This window comes from Ochotona curzoniae, unplaced genomic scaffold (genome assembly GCF_017591425.1).
Source record: "Ochotona curzoniae isolate NIBS_2020 unplaced genomic scaffold, NIBS_Ocur_1.0 contig_2599, whole genome shotgun sequence".
NCBI classification, from domain to species: Eukaryota; Metazoa; Chordata; class Mammalia; order Lagomorpha; family Ochotonidae; genus Ochotona; species Ochotona curzoniae.
In genome coordinates, this window is record NW_024465520.1 from 6,545,683 (window position 1) to 6,561,668 (window position 15,986).

A 15,986-nucleotide genomic window follows, 5' to 3' on the forward strand; every position below is an offset into this window, starting at 1 on the left:
CTCTAACAACCGAACTGCGTAGATGTGCCTTCAAAGCCCACGCGTATACTGGGAGTCCTCGGATCCCACTCTACAGACGCAGTGGGGGACCGGCACTCAAGCTGCGTGACTGTGAGCAACACTCAGTCCCTCCAGCAGTCTCCTCTCTGAGATCCACCCTGGGTGAGACAGCCCTGGCAGCTGGTCAGTTCTGAGCTTCTCTGGCTGACATGTGGCTGCAACAGACATGACAGGGAAGTGCAGTCACCAGAGAGAGGCGTGCTGTGTCAGTGAACACGCCAGTCACCATGGCAGCTCTTCAGTCTGCACAGTGCAGGCTTCAGACAAATTTAAACAGTTGTTTCAGCACAACTGGCAGAATATCAAATGTGATTGCATATGGAAGGTTCAGAACAGTGGGTATGAAATGCTTTCATTTGCATTGAAGAGGAGAGGAGAGAACGTGTGCTTGCACTTGCACATGTACATGCATGGAATGTATTTTGCAAACAAAGAGATCTGTGTTTGGCTCTTTCATTCTGAAGTTATTAGTAAGTTCTGATCTGAGAATGAGACCTGGCAGATTTCTTATTTCTTAGTTATAGACTCAGACCTGAGAAGCAAGTGGCTAGGGTTATATCTACACTAATTTTTTAAAAAAGATTTATTTATTTTTATTGGAAAGGTAGATGTACATAGAGGAGGAGAAACAGAGAGGAAGATCTTCCTTCCGATGGCTGACTTCCCAAGTGACCGCAAAGCCAGAGCTGCACCGATCCGAAGCCAGAAGCTAGGAGCCTCTTCCGGGTCTCCCACGCAGCCGTCCTGGACTGCTTTCCCAGGCCACAAGCAGGGAGCTGGATGGGAAGCAGGTCTGCCGGGATTAGAACAGGTGACCATATGGGATCCTGGGGTGCACAAGGCAAGAACCTTAACCACTGAACCTCCGTGCTGGGCCCTTATCTACACTATGTTTACAGAGAAAATATTCATGCATTTGTTGCAACTCAGTTTAGAAATACTCTTGATTGTAAATCTTTTTAGTGCCAACGATTGCCCAGGGAGGGGCAGCTGAGTGCTTGAGGGTCAAAAAAGGGAGGGAGACTTACACTGCACATCCTTTCATCTCTTATATTTAATTATTTCTGATATTTCTGATATTACACATACTAATGTATCAGGCACTTTAACCAATCAACCAAGGTAAGAGATTACATGTAAAAATCTTTATTTCTATTCTCTCTATCATAGATGCAGCCATGAAACACAACAGTAAAGACACTGGTTGGGCAATGATGTGAAGAAAAAGGTATCGCAATACCCAGTGGTAGCAGTAGATGCTAGTACATCAGTTCATGGGAAACAGTAGGGTGATTACTTAGAACACTAAAAATAAACGCATCAAGTGGCCCAGCTTTTCTGCTCCTGGGAATATATCCAAAGGAAATGAGATCAGCATATGAATTACCTCTACTTCCATACTTCTGAAAGCTAAGATATGGATCCAGGGGCCGTTATGGTACACAGGTGAAACGAGCAGTAGCAATGCTGGCCTTGCATATGAGGGCTGCTTTGAGTCTGGCCGCTTCACTTCCTTTGGTAAAAGATTCATACTATGTGAAGAGAAACCAGAGTACGTTCACTTCCAGTTCAGCTTCCTGTAGTGCATCTGGGAAAGCACTGGACCATGGCCCACGTCCTTGGACCTGTGCTACCCACATGGGAGGCCCACATGGAGTTCTGGACTCCAGGTTTAGGCCAGTCAAGCCCCGACTATTGTATCCATTTGTGGAGTGAGCCAGAAGATGGATCTCTCTCTCTCTGTCTCTCTCTCCCTCTCTCTTCCTCCCCAACCACCCTGTACTTTTGCCTTTGAAGTAAATGAATAAATCAATCTTCTTGAAAAATAAAATATGGATCAAACCTGGTTTTCTATCAGCTGGTGAGTGGATAAAAATACTGTGATTTATATGCAATGAAATATTACTTAACCTTAAAAATGAAATCCTAATATTTGAAAAAAAAAATGGGATGCAATAGGAGACATTGTGCTAAGTGAAATAAGACAGACCTGAAAATAAAACTATCATGCTTTCTGTTCTCTGTGATAGCTAATATATGTAGATACACTACTTTAGTTTTAATTATCCTGATTACTTAAACATTTACCATGTATGAGTGAAACAGCCATCTGATTTGATGGCTCTTCATAGCCTTTGCCTGTGTTCCTGCTGAACTTTTTTTTCTTTTTACTTGTTGAGCTCTTTATTTAGTGAAGCATTAAGCCTTTGGCTGTATTGTAAATTGGAAATATGTTATCTAAAAATATGCTATTTCAAACATTAAGAAGAAGGGAGGAAATAAAGGATGAAGAAAGGAGAGAGGGAAGAAGGCGAGTATCATTCAATTCTTAGAATTCTATGAATCTGTTCTCTTTGTGCTTAATATCATATTAACCTCAAAATTGGGTTGCAGTATGCATGTGTAGTATGGCCCTGAGAATCTAATGTATTAGTCAATTCCTTAAAAACAAAAACCAAAGCAGACACTGCCCGAGCCCTCCGCATCCCACATCAGAGGACCCGAGGTCCTTGCTGGGTTTCTGCTTTCCACTTCCTGCTGATGTACACCTTGGAAAGCAGCAGTGGACAGTACAAGGAGTTAGGTGCCTGCCACCCATATGGGAAACTTGCATTTCTGACTCCTGAGTTCAACCCCAGCCCAGCTCTAGCCATTGCACACACCAGAGGATGGGAGGCTCTTCTGTTGTCTTTCAAATGAAACACATCAAGGAAAAAGTGTTATCAGAGACCCCCCAGGGCTGAGAGTGGCTGATACCCAGCCTGTGGCTGTACCGAGTTCGATCCCGTAGTCTCCCAGGGAGTTGCAGTCATACAGCTCGACGCCCTCTGGGGTCCGGAGGCAGTAAACACTCACGGGGAAGCCACATCTCAGAGTGACCAGTGTTCTCAGATCACACACTTTTTTACCAAGAAGGGATGTGCTCTCTATTATTGCCATTGTCTCCTGTGTGACAGCATTGAACACGTAGAGAGCAGGTTTGTCTTCTTCCTGACAGGAGAGAAGAGGAGGGAATTCATTGGCTAAAGGCTGGGACAAAGGACAGATGATGGCTTCTTTCTCCTTTTTTTAAAGCGAGATTTGTTTATTTTTATTAAAAAGTCATATACAGAGAGGAGGAGGGATAGAGAGGAAGATCTTCCAATCGATGATTCACTCCCAAATGGCCACAACAGCCGGTTCTGAGCCCATCCAAAGCCAGGAGCCAGGAGCCTCTTCCAGGTTTCCATGCAAGTGCAGGATCCCAAGGCTTTGGGCCATCCTCGACTGCTTTCCCAGGCCACAAGCAGGGAGCTGGATGGGAAGTGGGGGCTGCCGGGATTAGAACCGGTGCCCATATGGGATCCTGGCACATGCAAGGCAAGGACTTTAGCTGCTAGGCTACCACGCCAGGCCCGGGTTGTGGTTTCTGGTCTGAGACTTGTTCTTTTCCAAAGAGAGGAGCCTGTGCTGTCAGTGAAGTCGGGCTGCATCAGTAAGGCTTTTTTACTCTTTTCTGCATGCCCAGCCACGCTGAGCTGACTGTGAAGATCCGTGCTGTACTGATGGAGGCATTAGTTAGAAAACACGCCTCCATTGTGTTGCACGTTAACCAGGCGATACCTTGGATCTCTGGGAAGGAGTCACTGTTTATCATTGTAGCTCTTCGTTATCTTTGCAGTTTGACTTAGAAGAAAACCACGGCAACCACTTGTTCTTGCTTTTATTATTTAAAAGGGGAAATACTGAAGACGTAAAGTTTTGTTCCTTTTATTTTACGACCTAAACAGGAAAGGAAATGGAACTGAGATATTTGAAGTAAAGATGGAAAGTTGGAGCAAATACGTATCCTTCTGTAATCAACAGTTTAATCAAGCCAGATGCAAATTAAAAACATAAGAGGCTGGCATTATGACATGGTGGACTAAGCCGCAGTCTGTAATGCCAGCATCTCATGTGGGTGCCTGATACAGTCCCAGCGGCTCCACTTCTGATCCAGCTCCCTGTTAATATGCTTGAGAAAAGCAGTAAAAATGGCCCAAGAGTTTGGGCCCCTGCCATCTACGCGGGAGACCCAGAAGAAGCTCCTGGCTCCTGACCTCGGCTTGGCCCAGTGCTGGTCCAGTCCCATCCACTGGCAAGTGCATCAGCAGATGCAAGGTCTTTCCCTCTTGGTCTCTCTCTTTCTGTAACTCTAACTTTCAAATTATTAAACAAATAAGTAAATAAATCACACATATACACACAGTTTGGTGAAGAAACACATGGCAGAAAGGGGAAGGAGTTGGGGAAAAAAGATAATTTGCATTCTCTTAACAAAAATGAAAACTTCCTTTTTATTTCCTCTTTTTATCAATTCAGGACAGTAGCATTCTTCTTCAATGGCCTTTTATTGGCTTGGCCAATGTCAGTGTACGTGCCCACTGAATGTCCCAGGCTGTGGGCTCCCTCCAACAGGCCTGCAGGTTCTCTGTGGGCCCTGTAGCAGTCTCTGCGCCTCTTGCCCCCTCTTCCTCCCTTTCCCACTTTCCCTCACCAGCGTACCTCTGATTGCTAGGCTGCAAAATTTATATCTTTGCACACGAAGACACCGCAGTAAGCGATGCACACGAGGTATCATACTTTTCAATAATAACTACTTTTGCCTTTGAGAAACAGATGCAAACTCACTGTAAAGATGTACAGTAACATGAACAATAAGATAGGAAAAGTTAAACTGCAAGAAAGCAGAAGTTGGCAGAGGTCTTGAACACTGCTGTGATTTTTTTTCTCCAGTTCTGCTTTTTGTAAATATATATGGCCGCTTTGGAGTTATGGCACCAAATAAGCAGAAATGTGTCCCAATTATTTCAGAATGAGCAAAAAAGGAGAAATAATGCTATTTTTAAAGATTTATTTATGTTTTATTGCAAAGTCAGATATGCAGAGAGAAGGAAAAACAGAGAGGAAAATCTTCTGTCTTATGATTCATTCCCCAAGTGACCCCAACGGCCGGTGCTGAGCCGGTCCAAAGCCAGGAGCCTGGAACCTCTTCCAGGTCTCCCACACAGGTGCAAAATCCAAGGCTTTGGGCCATCCTCGTTCCCAGGCTACAAGCAGGGAGCTGGATGGGAAGCAGGGCCACCAGGATCAGAACTGGCGTCCATGTGGGATCCCGGCATGTTCAAGGCGAGGACTTTAGCAGCTAGGCCACTGTGCCAGGCCCAATAATGCTATTTTAAAATATTTATTTATTTATTTTAATTTGAAAGTCAGATTTGCAAAGAGGAACAGGGTCTGAGAGGACGGTTTTCTATTTGCTGGTTCACTCTCCAAGTGACTGCTATGGCTGGAGCTGAGCTGAGTCCCAAACCATTTCCCTGTCTTGCACATGAGTACAGGGTCCCAAGGCTTTGGGCCATCTTCTACTGCTTTCCAATGCCATAAGCAGAGAGCTGGATGAGGAGCAGAGCTGCCGGGGCACGAACTGGTGCCATATGTGATCCCGGTGCATGCAAGGCAAGGACTTTAGACGTTAAGCTACCACTCCAGGCTAAGGCTACCATGCTAGGCCCTGTTTAAGTGAATGAATTCCAATGCGATGCCTTCATAAATTTCTCATATACCTTTGGTTTATTTTAATACTTTGTCCTTTAAGCCTTTTATCAGTCATCTGTGCACCTGCTGTATGTTGGTGTTGTTGTAGGCACTAGATGACAACAGTAAGACTCAGGCAGTGGTATCCTCAGTATCATAGGATAAAAGTGATAGTATCTGGATCTGGTGTTGTAGCACAGTGGGTTAAGCATTGCTACAATACTGGAATCACACATTGGAGTGTTGGTTTGAATCCCAGCTGCTCCGTGTCTGATACAGCTTCCTGCTAATGTCCTTGGGATGCAGCAGATGGTGGCTCAAGGTTTGCCACACCTGTGACAGACAGAAGGCAGTTCCTGTCTCCTGGCTTTGGCTCAGCCCAGATCTGCCTGTTGTAGCCATTTGGGGAATGCACCAGTGAATGGAGGTTCCCCCTCTCTTTTCCTCCTCCTGCCCCTCTCTATTGCTCTGTCGTTGGGTAAATAAGTATGAACTGTAAAAAATAATAATATCTCTGCATGCCAGATAAAAATATTGGCTTTTTTTTATTATTAATAAAATTTATTTTGATATTCTTTACATACTTAGTTAGAGTAAGAAGGTTCAAGGGCTACAGGAAAGTGGATAATATTAGTATGTTTTCCATATTGTTACCTTCGTGTTTAAAAGGGGGGTATTGAGGGAGAAGGCCCACCCAATTTCCCACCCTCCCCAAGTCCCGGGTGTAGGGCATGCTCTGAGGTTCTTGCTCGAGTGGTTTTGATATTGCAACAGTTATGAATTGCTGTCAATCTTGCCACTCCAAGCACTATGAGGTCTTTGAAAAATCCACTGATTGACATAGTCCATCATAGCTGAGATGGTTGGTTGACCTGTTCTGTCTTCTCTCTTTTCTTCGTTAGGGTTCTGAGTCCAGCGTTTAGATTAGGAAGATCTCCAAAGAAACTTCTTGTATGTGCTAACAAGTACAGGGCCAGGCACAGTCCATCGCTCCAATCAGCTGGTGGTTGTAATTGCTGGGTTGGTTCTGTTTTCACTCCCGAAAAATATTGGCTTTTTAAAAAAAATGTCAAATGCCATAGTATATTGAAACACAGTGAAGTATAACAGCATAGCCCTGAACAGGCAGGGCTGATATCTGTGCTAATGAAAGTCAGAGATGCATGCCATAGAAAATGTTTCTGATTCCTCTGTAGTTCTTTTGCAAGGATGCAAAGGTTAGTATTTGTTCTCCCCCTGCCCAGGCTTCTTCTTATTATTTTTTTAAAGTTTATTTATTTTGCTTAAAAGTCAGAGTTACAAAGAGAGAGGGGAGAGACAAACAGAGGTAGATCTCCCATCCGTTTAGCAGAGAATTTGACTATGGTGGCTAGAGCTGAACTGATCTGAAGCCAGGAACCAGGAACTTTTTCCAGGTCTCCCAGGTCGGTGCAGGGATCCAAAGTTTGGGGTCATCCTCCACTGCTTTTTCAGGCACAGTAACAGAGAACCAGACTGGAAGTGAAGCAGCTGGGACTTAAACCAGTGCCCATATGGAATGCCAGTGCCACAGGTAGAGTATTAGCCTGTCACACCTGCTACACCTCCCCACTATTCTGTCATCCCTCCATTCACTTCTCCAAATCTGTCTAAATCACCGCTAAAGAAACGATGTGGACACTGGGAAATGGATGAACTACTTTAAAATGCCCCTAAGGGTAGATTATCACTGCATTTAACCAATATCTTTCCTTTTTTTTTCATATTTATCTTGGGTTTATTTCATTGCAGGTGTCTGCTGGTATCTTTTGAAAAAGGAAAACCTCCTACCAGAGCCAAGTGTTTGAACTCTACATAAATCTTTGGTTCACATTATATTTCCAAGTTGTACCAAAATAAGAGACACCAGCTGTGGGATTCTCAGCCAACAGAGCTTACTTGCACAAAGTAGCATAGTTAAGTATAAAGAGGACCCGTTCTGACAAAGTCTGTATGGATATATATTATATTATAAAGCAATGACAAGTGAGTTGGAAATAAGCACTCAGCTGAAACAGACCAAGCCATGTAGAGCAGGTATGACCACGTTCTTTGAGATGTGGGATGCTTTCTTGAGGTAGTTGTGGTTAGCCCACTTTGAAAATTATGTATTGCTTATTTTGAAAGTATTACACACAGAGCTGGTGAGACATAGAGAGGGAGATCTTCCATCTGCAACAGCCACTGTGGAGCAAGGCTGAAGCCAGGAGTTAGGAACATCTTCCAGGTCTCCCACGTGAGTGGCAGGGACCCACGTGCTCGGACCTCATCCACTGCATTACCAGGCTGTTGGCAGGGAGTTAGATTGGAAGAACCTCTGCTCTTAGGAGATGCCAGCTTCTCAGGTGGTAGTTTAATGTGTTATGCCACATGCCAGCCACTGTAAGGCCATTTTGGCAAACAGTGTAGACTTTCAGATAGTGTAGACTGTTTCATTATCTAACTGAAACGTAAACTGAGTTGGGATGGAAACCATTTTATGAGCAATTATGCAAGGTTCAGTTGGTTGGGAGATCAGTCATCAAATTCTCCCAACCAACTGAACCTTGCATAATTGCTCATAAAATATATAAAAGCATGTATAAAATGATCTTTTGCTTACCTAAGCAGGATCATATAAAGTGGGGCTCAGGGGCAAAGAGGTCACTAAGTCAACAAGATGGTGACTAACTGGGTAACAGGTGGCGGGCAAGATGGCGGCCAAGGACAGAGCCCTGGGCATGAACCAGGGGTCACGTTGTTTCAAAGAAAGACTGATTGGCCATGGCCATCTCACTCACCTATCCCTTGGCCTATGGGAGGTGGCTTCAGCAGCCATGCTCCTGGTAATTGGCTCCTAGTTTCTCCCCTCCTGGGATTCCTGGCCTGAGGCTATCCGTTACGCTATATAAGAACTTGTACTTCCCCAATAAATCAGAACTGCTTAGACAGAACCCCTGTCCATCTGTTTGTCTCCTGCGTGCTAGGAGACTGGATGGCAGGCAGCAGGCTCACCCCCTCCGGCAGTGCGGTACTAGAGGAATCTGTGGGGCAGACTCTGCAACATAATGTTTATGATTCTGTGATTTTTCTTGATACATTTGGTCTATTCCTTTTGAACACTCACCTAGTTAGCTGCTGAAATATTGATATAGACACCACTTGGAATGTCTACATTTCATATTGGAGTGACTTGGTTTGAGCCCAGCTCCACTTCTTTCTTTTTTAAAGATTTATTTATTTTAAAAATCTTTATATAAAAGGCAGAATTATAGAGAGAAGGAGAGAGAGAGAGAGAGAGAGAAAGGTCTTCTACCTGCTAGTTTACTCCCCAAATGACTGCAATGACCAGAGCTAGGTGCCAGGAGCTTCTTCCTGGTCTTCCAAATATGTGCAGGAGATCAAAGACTTGGGCTATCTTCCACTGCTTTCCCAGGCTGTAGGCAGAGAGCTGGATCAGAAGTGAAGTATCCAGGACACAAAAAGGTACCCATATGAGATACCAGTGCTGCAGGCAGGGGCTTAGCTTACTATGCCACGGTGCTAGCCCCTCAGCTTTGCTTCTGATCCAATTTTCTATTAATGAACACTCTGTGAGGCCATAGGTGATGGACTACATTTTGGGGTCCCTGTCTGCATGGAAGGCTTGCACTGAACTTCCAGTTCTGAACTTCAGCCTGGCCTGGTTCCCTCTGCTGCTGGCAGATGGTTGCCCATTAGTCTCTATATGCCTCTGCCTTCCAAATAAATAAAACTACGTGATAAAAAATAAGGAACTAAGGCTGACCACCATAAAACTTCCTAAAATGCCAAGTGTGAGAAGATTGGTTCCCCATTTGACAGAGGATATGTGTTTTGTAAGTTCCTTGAGGCCCAAATTTTCATCTAAGGTCAAGAAATTGACATAGCGTCACATATCTACATGAGTACAACAGCTCTTACATTCTTTGAGAGATTTGTCCAGTGGAAAAACAAATCAAAAGCTAAGGAGAGTTTATCCAGAAATTTTTCCAGGAGATGGCGAACCTCTCAATTAGGGAATTATTTTGACTGACTTATCCATCACTTCATTGAAACTATGACAGACATCTTGGAAACATGTTATTCTGACCATTGTACCTTGACAGAGCATTTGAGAGTTGAACAGAAAGACACTCCGATGTCAGCCAGGCTCCAGCTGTCCTTCAGAGCGGCTCCAGCATACATGAGCTCCAGATACCGCGTGCCTTGCTTGTCTTCAGAGAGGGGAATGTGGAAGTGATCCTTCAAAGGCAACAGCACACCAGGGAAACAGGACACTTCAGCATTACTCCCAAAGATATGCAATCTCTCTCTGTACACTATTTCCTCTTAGTACTATAATGGTTTGACACAAAAGAGAAGTAGTGTTACAAAGAATTTCTTGGGCCTGTCACGATGGCCAAGTGGCTAAACCCTTGCCCTGATACACAGCAGAATTTCATATGGGCACCAGTTCGTGTCCTGGCTGCTCCATTTTTCCACCCAGCTCCCTGCTTCTCTGGGAAAGCAATAGAAGATAGCTCAAAGCCTTGGGACCCTGTATCCACGTGGGAGACCCAGAAGCTCCTGGCTCCTGGCTTCAGATCGGTTCAACTCCAGCTTTTGTGGCTGATTGGGGAGTGAACCAGCAATAGACAGATCTTTCTCTCTGTAACTTCTTCTCTCTGTAAATCTGCCTTTCTAATAAAAGTAAAAACAAGTCTTAAAAGAAAAATAGAGAATTTCTTAACTTTAGACTCCCCCAAGAGTTAATATGATTCCAATAGAAAAATATAAAAGGTTCTTGGCAAGAGCCTATAGCAGCAGTTACCAGCTAGCCCTACGACTTTTTCAGCAAAGAGGTCACAGATGTTTTCACATGACACTTGTTTCAGTCAGCTCAAAATATTCTTTATATTTGCCATTACTTTGAAAATTCAGTAGTTACTGTTGGAACTTGTTAGTAGAACCCCAATTATTTTAGTATATATTTTTACTAATTAATCTATTTTTAAAGATTTATTTATTTTTATTGAAAATGCAGATTTACAGAGAGAAGGAGAGTCAGAGAGAAAGATCTTCGATCCAGTGATTCACTCCCCCAATGGCCACAATGGCTGGACCTGAGCTGAGGCAAGGATCAGGAGTTTTTTTCCAGGTCTCCCACGTGGGTGCAGGGACCCAAGGACTTGGGACCTCCTCTACTACTTTCCCAGGCCATAAACAGGAGGCTGGATGGGAAGTGGAGCAGCTGGGACATGAACTAGCATCCATGTGAAATTCCAGAGCTTGCAAGGGAAGGATTAGCCAGTTCAGCTGTTGCACCGGCCCCTAGATATATTTTTAATGGCATCTTTTCTTATGTTCATTCATTTTTATTTTTAAAATGTCTCTCCTATTTAGAAAGAGGAGAGAAAAAAATTTTTAATAAGATTTATTCATTTCTACTGGAAAGGCAGGAAAGACAGAGACAAAGCTTTTCCATCCACTGGTTCACTCTTCAAATGGCTATAGCTAGAGCTGAGCTGATCCTAAGCCAGGAGCCAGGAGCTTCTTCCAGGTCTCCCACATGGGTACAGTGTTCCAAGGCTTTGGACTGTCCTCTACTGCTTTCCCGTGCCACAATCGGGCAGCAAGAAGGAAAGTGGAGCAGCAGAGACAGGAACTGGTGCCCATATGGGATCCGGGGTGTGTGAGGCAAGGACTTTAGTCACTAGGCCATTGCGCTGAGCCCAGAAAGATCTTCTGATTCACTCCCAATCAACTCCTGGCCAAAGCCAGGAAATTGAAACTCCTCCTGGGTCTCTCATGTGGGTAGCAGAGCCCCGAGCACTTGTGTCATCTTCCACTGCTGTCATGAGTGAATTATCAGGGAGCTGGATCACAAGCAGAGTAGCTGAGACTCAACCCAGCACTCTGACATAGGATTTCCTTTTTGTCACATGTATTATATTTTATACCTTTAAGGACATTTTGAGGAGTTCATAGACTTTATCAGACTCGCTAAGGTCCCCATGATTTAGAGTCGTGTGTCGGAAAATTTCTAGATTTCAGTCATTTGCTAAATATTGTCTGTGACTCACTAATGCTTCTTAGCAAATGGGAGTGAGCAGCTCTAGGTTAAATATTTGATGTATTTGATCCCTTGACTTAATTGTTCATTTTAGAGTAAATATTTGTAAGAAACTTACAGGAAAATACTGCACCAGTTTTGTCCTGTGCCGACACAGGCTCCCTTCGCATGCCTTCAGTTTTCTCTGAGTGAAAAATGGAGCTGTAACCCACAGGTTCTGAGAAGTGTCTGTCTTTAAAGTCCTTGGGTTCAAACAAAGCATGTATGGGATGCCTGGCACATTCCATCAATATAACCTAAAGTTCCTATCTTGCTTTTGTTCTCTTATGTAAAATGGAAGTAACACCACTTGACCCATGCAAAATCCACAAATTCGCTAAAGAGAAGTGAAATTCTTCCCCCACCCCCGAGAATTTTTGGTTCCATTTCCTTTCCTGCCGAATGTCTCAAGAGTTACTGTTTTAACAATCTGCAATTTAAACAATAGTATCTTCCATGTGTTTTAGGTTCTTGTTAGCTGGCCATTCTGGCTTTGTTTCAAATTGCACTGTACCGTTAGAATTCCTACACATCTCAGTGAGCCGGGCTCATTGGACATACCTTTATCATCAACTTCACAGTCTCCACCGTTGCATCTGCCGAAACATCGAATGGTTCAAAAGATCCCTCAAAGGCTATGAAAATCCTCATTGTGCAATGGCCTTCCAAAACAGAAAACAAACACAAAAAGCAAAAGCTGTCCTCGCAAAGGTCCTAGTAGCTTGCTGGAAAAATTCTGATTCACCATAAGGGCAAAGCTGATGGCCACAATTAGCTCCTACTGTGTAACTTCAAAAGTGAGTTGAGAAAAGGTGAAAAGCCGAAGCCCACAGCCCTGCAGCACCGGGCAAAAGAGACAGCAGCTCGCTCTTTGCAGAAAGCATACCAGCTACCTTCTTCTATTACGGAAATTAGTGAACTTGACAATGGTTGAGGCAAGTGTGAACAAGCAACGGATATGACACACAAAATGCTAAGTATGTGAGGTGACCATGATCCACTGACTCTTAAGTTCCTATTTACCGAAGTGTAGCTGGTTGAAAAACCCCTTCGAATAGATCTTAGATTGAAATGTGCTGGTCTAGGGTAAAACAAAACAGGGCTGGTTTTATTGAATGTGGTAATCCTGAAAGTTCTCTGTAAATAACTCAGAGCCCAAGAATTCTGGTTTCCATAACAACTTTGTGTATTTGTTCCCTGGCAATACTTCTAATCCTGCCGCAGGATGCCGAACAATACCCACTCGCACCAGGGAGACCGACGTGTAGGCAAATGACTCTGTGGCTCTCCCTCCCCATGTCTACAATGGAATCCGCTGGGCAGCAACACAGTTTAACTGGCATTTCTGCTAGACATTGCCTTTATGTTATTTAGAACAATTTCTCATTGTTATCTGCTTCCCTTGGTGTTGGGAAGCGTTCTAAACCCCACTCAATCACTGAGTGAAGCTTTTGAGCGCCATTACTGGAGATTGTAGAGAGCATTTCGCTGGAACTTAATTCTAAGATTATTCTCTGAAATGCACCTGGATTAATGCTTTATGTCTGATCATAATTTCATAGACATTAAATTGCCTTCTTCCTCAAATATCTCCTAGAGCATTATTCCTACATTGCATTTATTTTTATGTTAAAAATTGTTCTTATTTATTAAAAAATCATATAGAGAGAATGAAAGAGAGAAAAAGGTCTTTATCCATTGATTCACTCCCCAGGTGGATGCAATGGCCAGGACTGGAGCCAACCAAAGCCAGGAGCTAAGAGCCTCATCTGGATCTCCCAGCAGCCAGGACTCTAACCAGTGCACATATAAGACGCCAGTGTCACAGCCAGTGGCTTTACCCACTATGCTACAATGCTGGATGACTGGGATCGAGGAATCCAAGTAAGACTCAAAGGTGAGTGAGATGATTTTATTGTCTAGTCCAAGGAGCAACCTCTTGCCTTAAGTAAGAAGAGCCCCAGATAAAATAATCATTGGGTTTTTATAGTAAAAGAATCAAAAAGCTACGTGACAGTGAACAAGTACATGATTGGGAGCTAGCAGTGATACAAAACAGAAAGCAAGAGACAGGAATTTACAATGTATAGGCTTGGGGTCCTGATCATATCCCTAAGTCTTGTGGCGAGCACTGTAGTGACGCTGGCATTAGATTTGGGCACTGGTTTGAGTCTTGGCTGATGTGCTTCAATAGCCCCTGCACCAACATGGGAAACCCAGATCAATCTCCTGATTCCAGACAGGCCCAGCTCTGGTCATTGAGGCCGTTTGGGGAGTGAGCCAGTAAATGGAAAGCCAATCTTGGGCCCAGTGCGATGGCTTAGTTGACTAATCCTCAACCTCCAAGTGCCAGGATCCCATATGGGCAATGGATTGTGTTCTGGCTGTTCCTCTTCCCTTCCAGCTCCCTTTTTCTGGACTGGAAAGCAGTGGAGGATGGTCCAGGTCTTTGGAACTCTGAACCTGCATGGGAGACCTGGAAGGAGCTTCTGGCTCCTGGCTTTGGATTGTTTCATCTCCAGCCAATGTGGCCACTTGGAGAATGAACTAGCGGGTGGAAGATCTCTGTCTCTTTCTCTCTGTATATCTGATATTCTAATAAAAACAAATATATCTTAAAAAAAAAACAGAATACCAATCTCTCTCTCTCTCTGTAACTCCACCCTCCAAATAAATAAGTAAACCTTTTTAAAAATGCTAAACTCTTTGTCTCATGTATTTCAAATGTGTGGCAATATAATAGTATCTTCTTGTGTGTTCACCATTTTGATAGAAAGCAGTAGTTGATGCTTTGATGTCCTGTGAGTCCTACCCTGCTCCCTTCCCACAACCGTGACTGTTCATTGCTCAAGGCTCATAGCTGTACTCTCTTCCCTAAGGAATTTCCATCAGTTGGTTTGAACTCTTTGCCATAAAATCTTGGCCGCCTTCTCAATGACTAACTTCTTTTAAAATATATATATATATATATTTATTTTATTTTCATTGCAAAGTCAGACATTCAGAGAAGAGGAGAGACAGAGAAGAAAATCTTCTGTCCATTGATTCACTCCCCAAGTGGCTGCATCAGCCAAAGCTGAGCTGGTCCGAAGCCAGGAGCAAGGATCCTCTTCCGGGTCTCCCACATGGGTGCAGGGTCCTAAGACCCTGGGCTGTTTTCAACTGCCTTCCCAAGCTACAAGAGGGGAGTTGGATGGAGAGTGGGGCTGCCGGGATCAGAATTGGCACCCATATGGGATCCTGGTGCAAGACTCCAACTGCTAGGCTATTGCACTGGGCCCTCAATGACTAACTTTTAAGGGACTACCAATGACCCACTCTATTATTTCAAGGGAGACAGCTCAGCAGAGAATCCTAATAAATCAAGCCATGACTGCATTTTACCGACAGTGTCACTGTGTGCTTTTTTTCTCATCCTGCTGAACATTCTCACTTGCTGTATTTCTTGAAGAGTGCTCTGCCTGTAATCGACTCGCATCTGCATTCCTGTCTGAATCTGTTTCCAGAGAATTCCACTTAAAATTGAAGCTGTCGAGGAAGTTTAAATGCTTAAAGGCATCACAACCAATCATGTGGAGCTTCCTGAGGTAGACATTTGTATTTTTGGGCGTTGAAGTACAAGTTGTCTTTGGAATATGTGCCCTGCTTAAAATGATGCCATTAAAGAATTGCTCCCTAGCCCTAGCAGATGTATTTTTAATGTGATGCAACTCTCATTATCAATAGTTGGTTGTGTCCGAATCCAAAGGTAGGACTCCTTTCATTTAGGACCCAAAGAAAACAAGACATTGTGCTCGGAATTGTAGCAGGTTAATTAAGAACCATGGGTAAAAGATCTTTCCCCGATGTGGCTAAGTAACAGAGAAAGCTGGTCACAAATAAAGAATGAAGTAGACATATGAAAAGATATAAAGGCAGAAGAGGAATTGAGAGCAGGCCTGTGGTTTCTCATTGCCCTTGAGTTTAGTGTGGTAGTCTGCTTCTATATAATGAACTCTTCCATTCTGCTTCTGCATGCTTGAGTTGGTTACTATTGCTTAAGATGAAAAGAGCTGTAATGCATATTTATTTCTTAAACTTCATTTTCCTTTGGCACAAGGTAAGGTTGTCAATTGTTTAGTATTGTTCTCAAGATAGTAGCCAAACTTTTCCAACAAATATTTGGAAAAGAGTGAGTGAAATTATTCTTTTTATAGAAGACATAGGATAAAGGGAGAGAGAGAGTTTAATTTAGTGACTGTGTTTAAAATTAATATTCAGA

At 43.5% G+C, this 15,986-nt stretch overlaps 1 protein-coding gene across 1 annotated transcript in view; it reads right to left on the reverse strand.

The window, feature by feature from the left end:
* Nucleotides 1-12,376, reverse strand: part of ANKUB1 (ankyrin repeat and ubiquitin domain containing 1) — a 33,929-nt gene extending 21,553 nt beyond the window's left edge. The window contains exons 1-3 of the mRNA XM_040974917.1: nt 12,287-12,376; nt 9,733-9,876; nt 2,835-3,051 (exon numbers count right to left, since the gene is read on the reverse strand). Of these exons, the coding sequence (XP_040830851.1) occupies nt 2,835-3,051; nt 9,733-9,876; nt 12,287-12,376 (451 nt within the window). The remainder of the gene's footprint in view (nt 1-2,834; nt 3,052-9,732; nt 9,877-12,286) is intronic.
* Nucleotides 12,377-15,986: the final 3,610 nt, after the last annotated feature.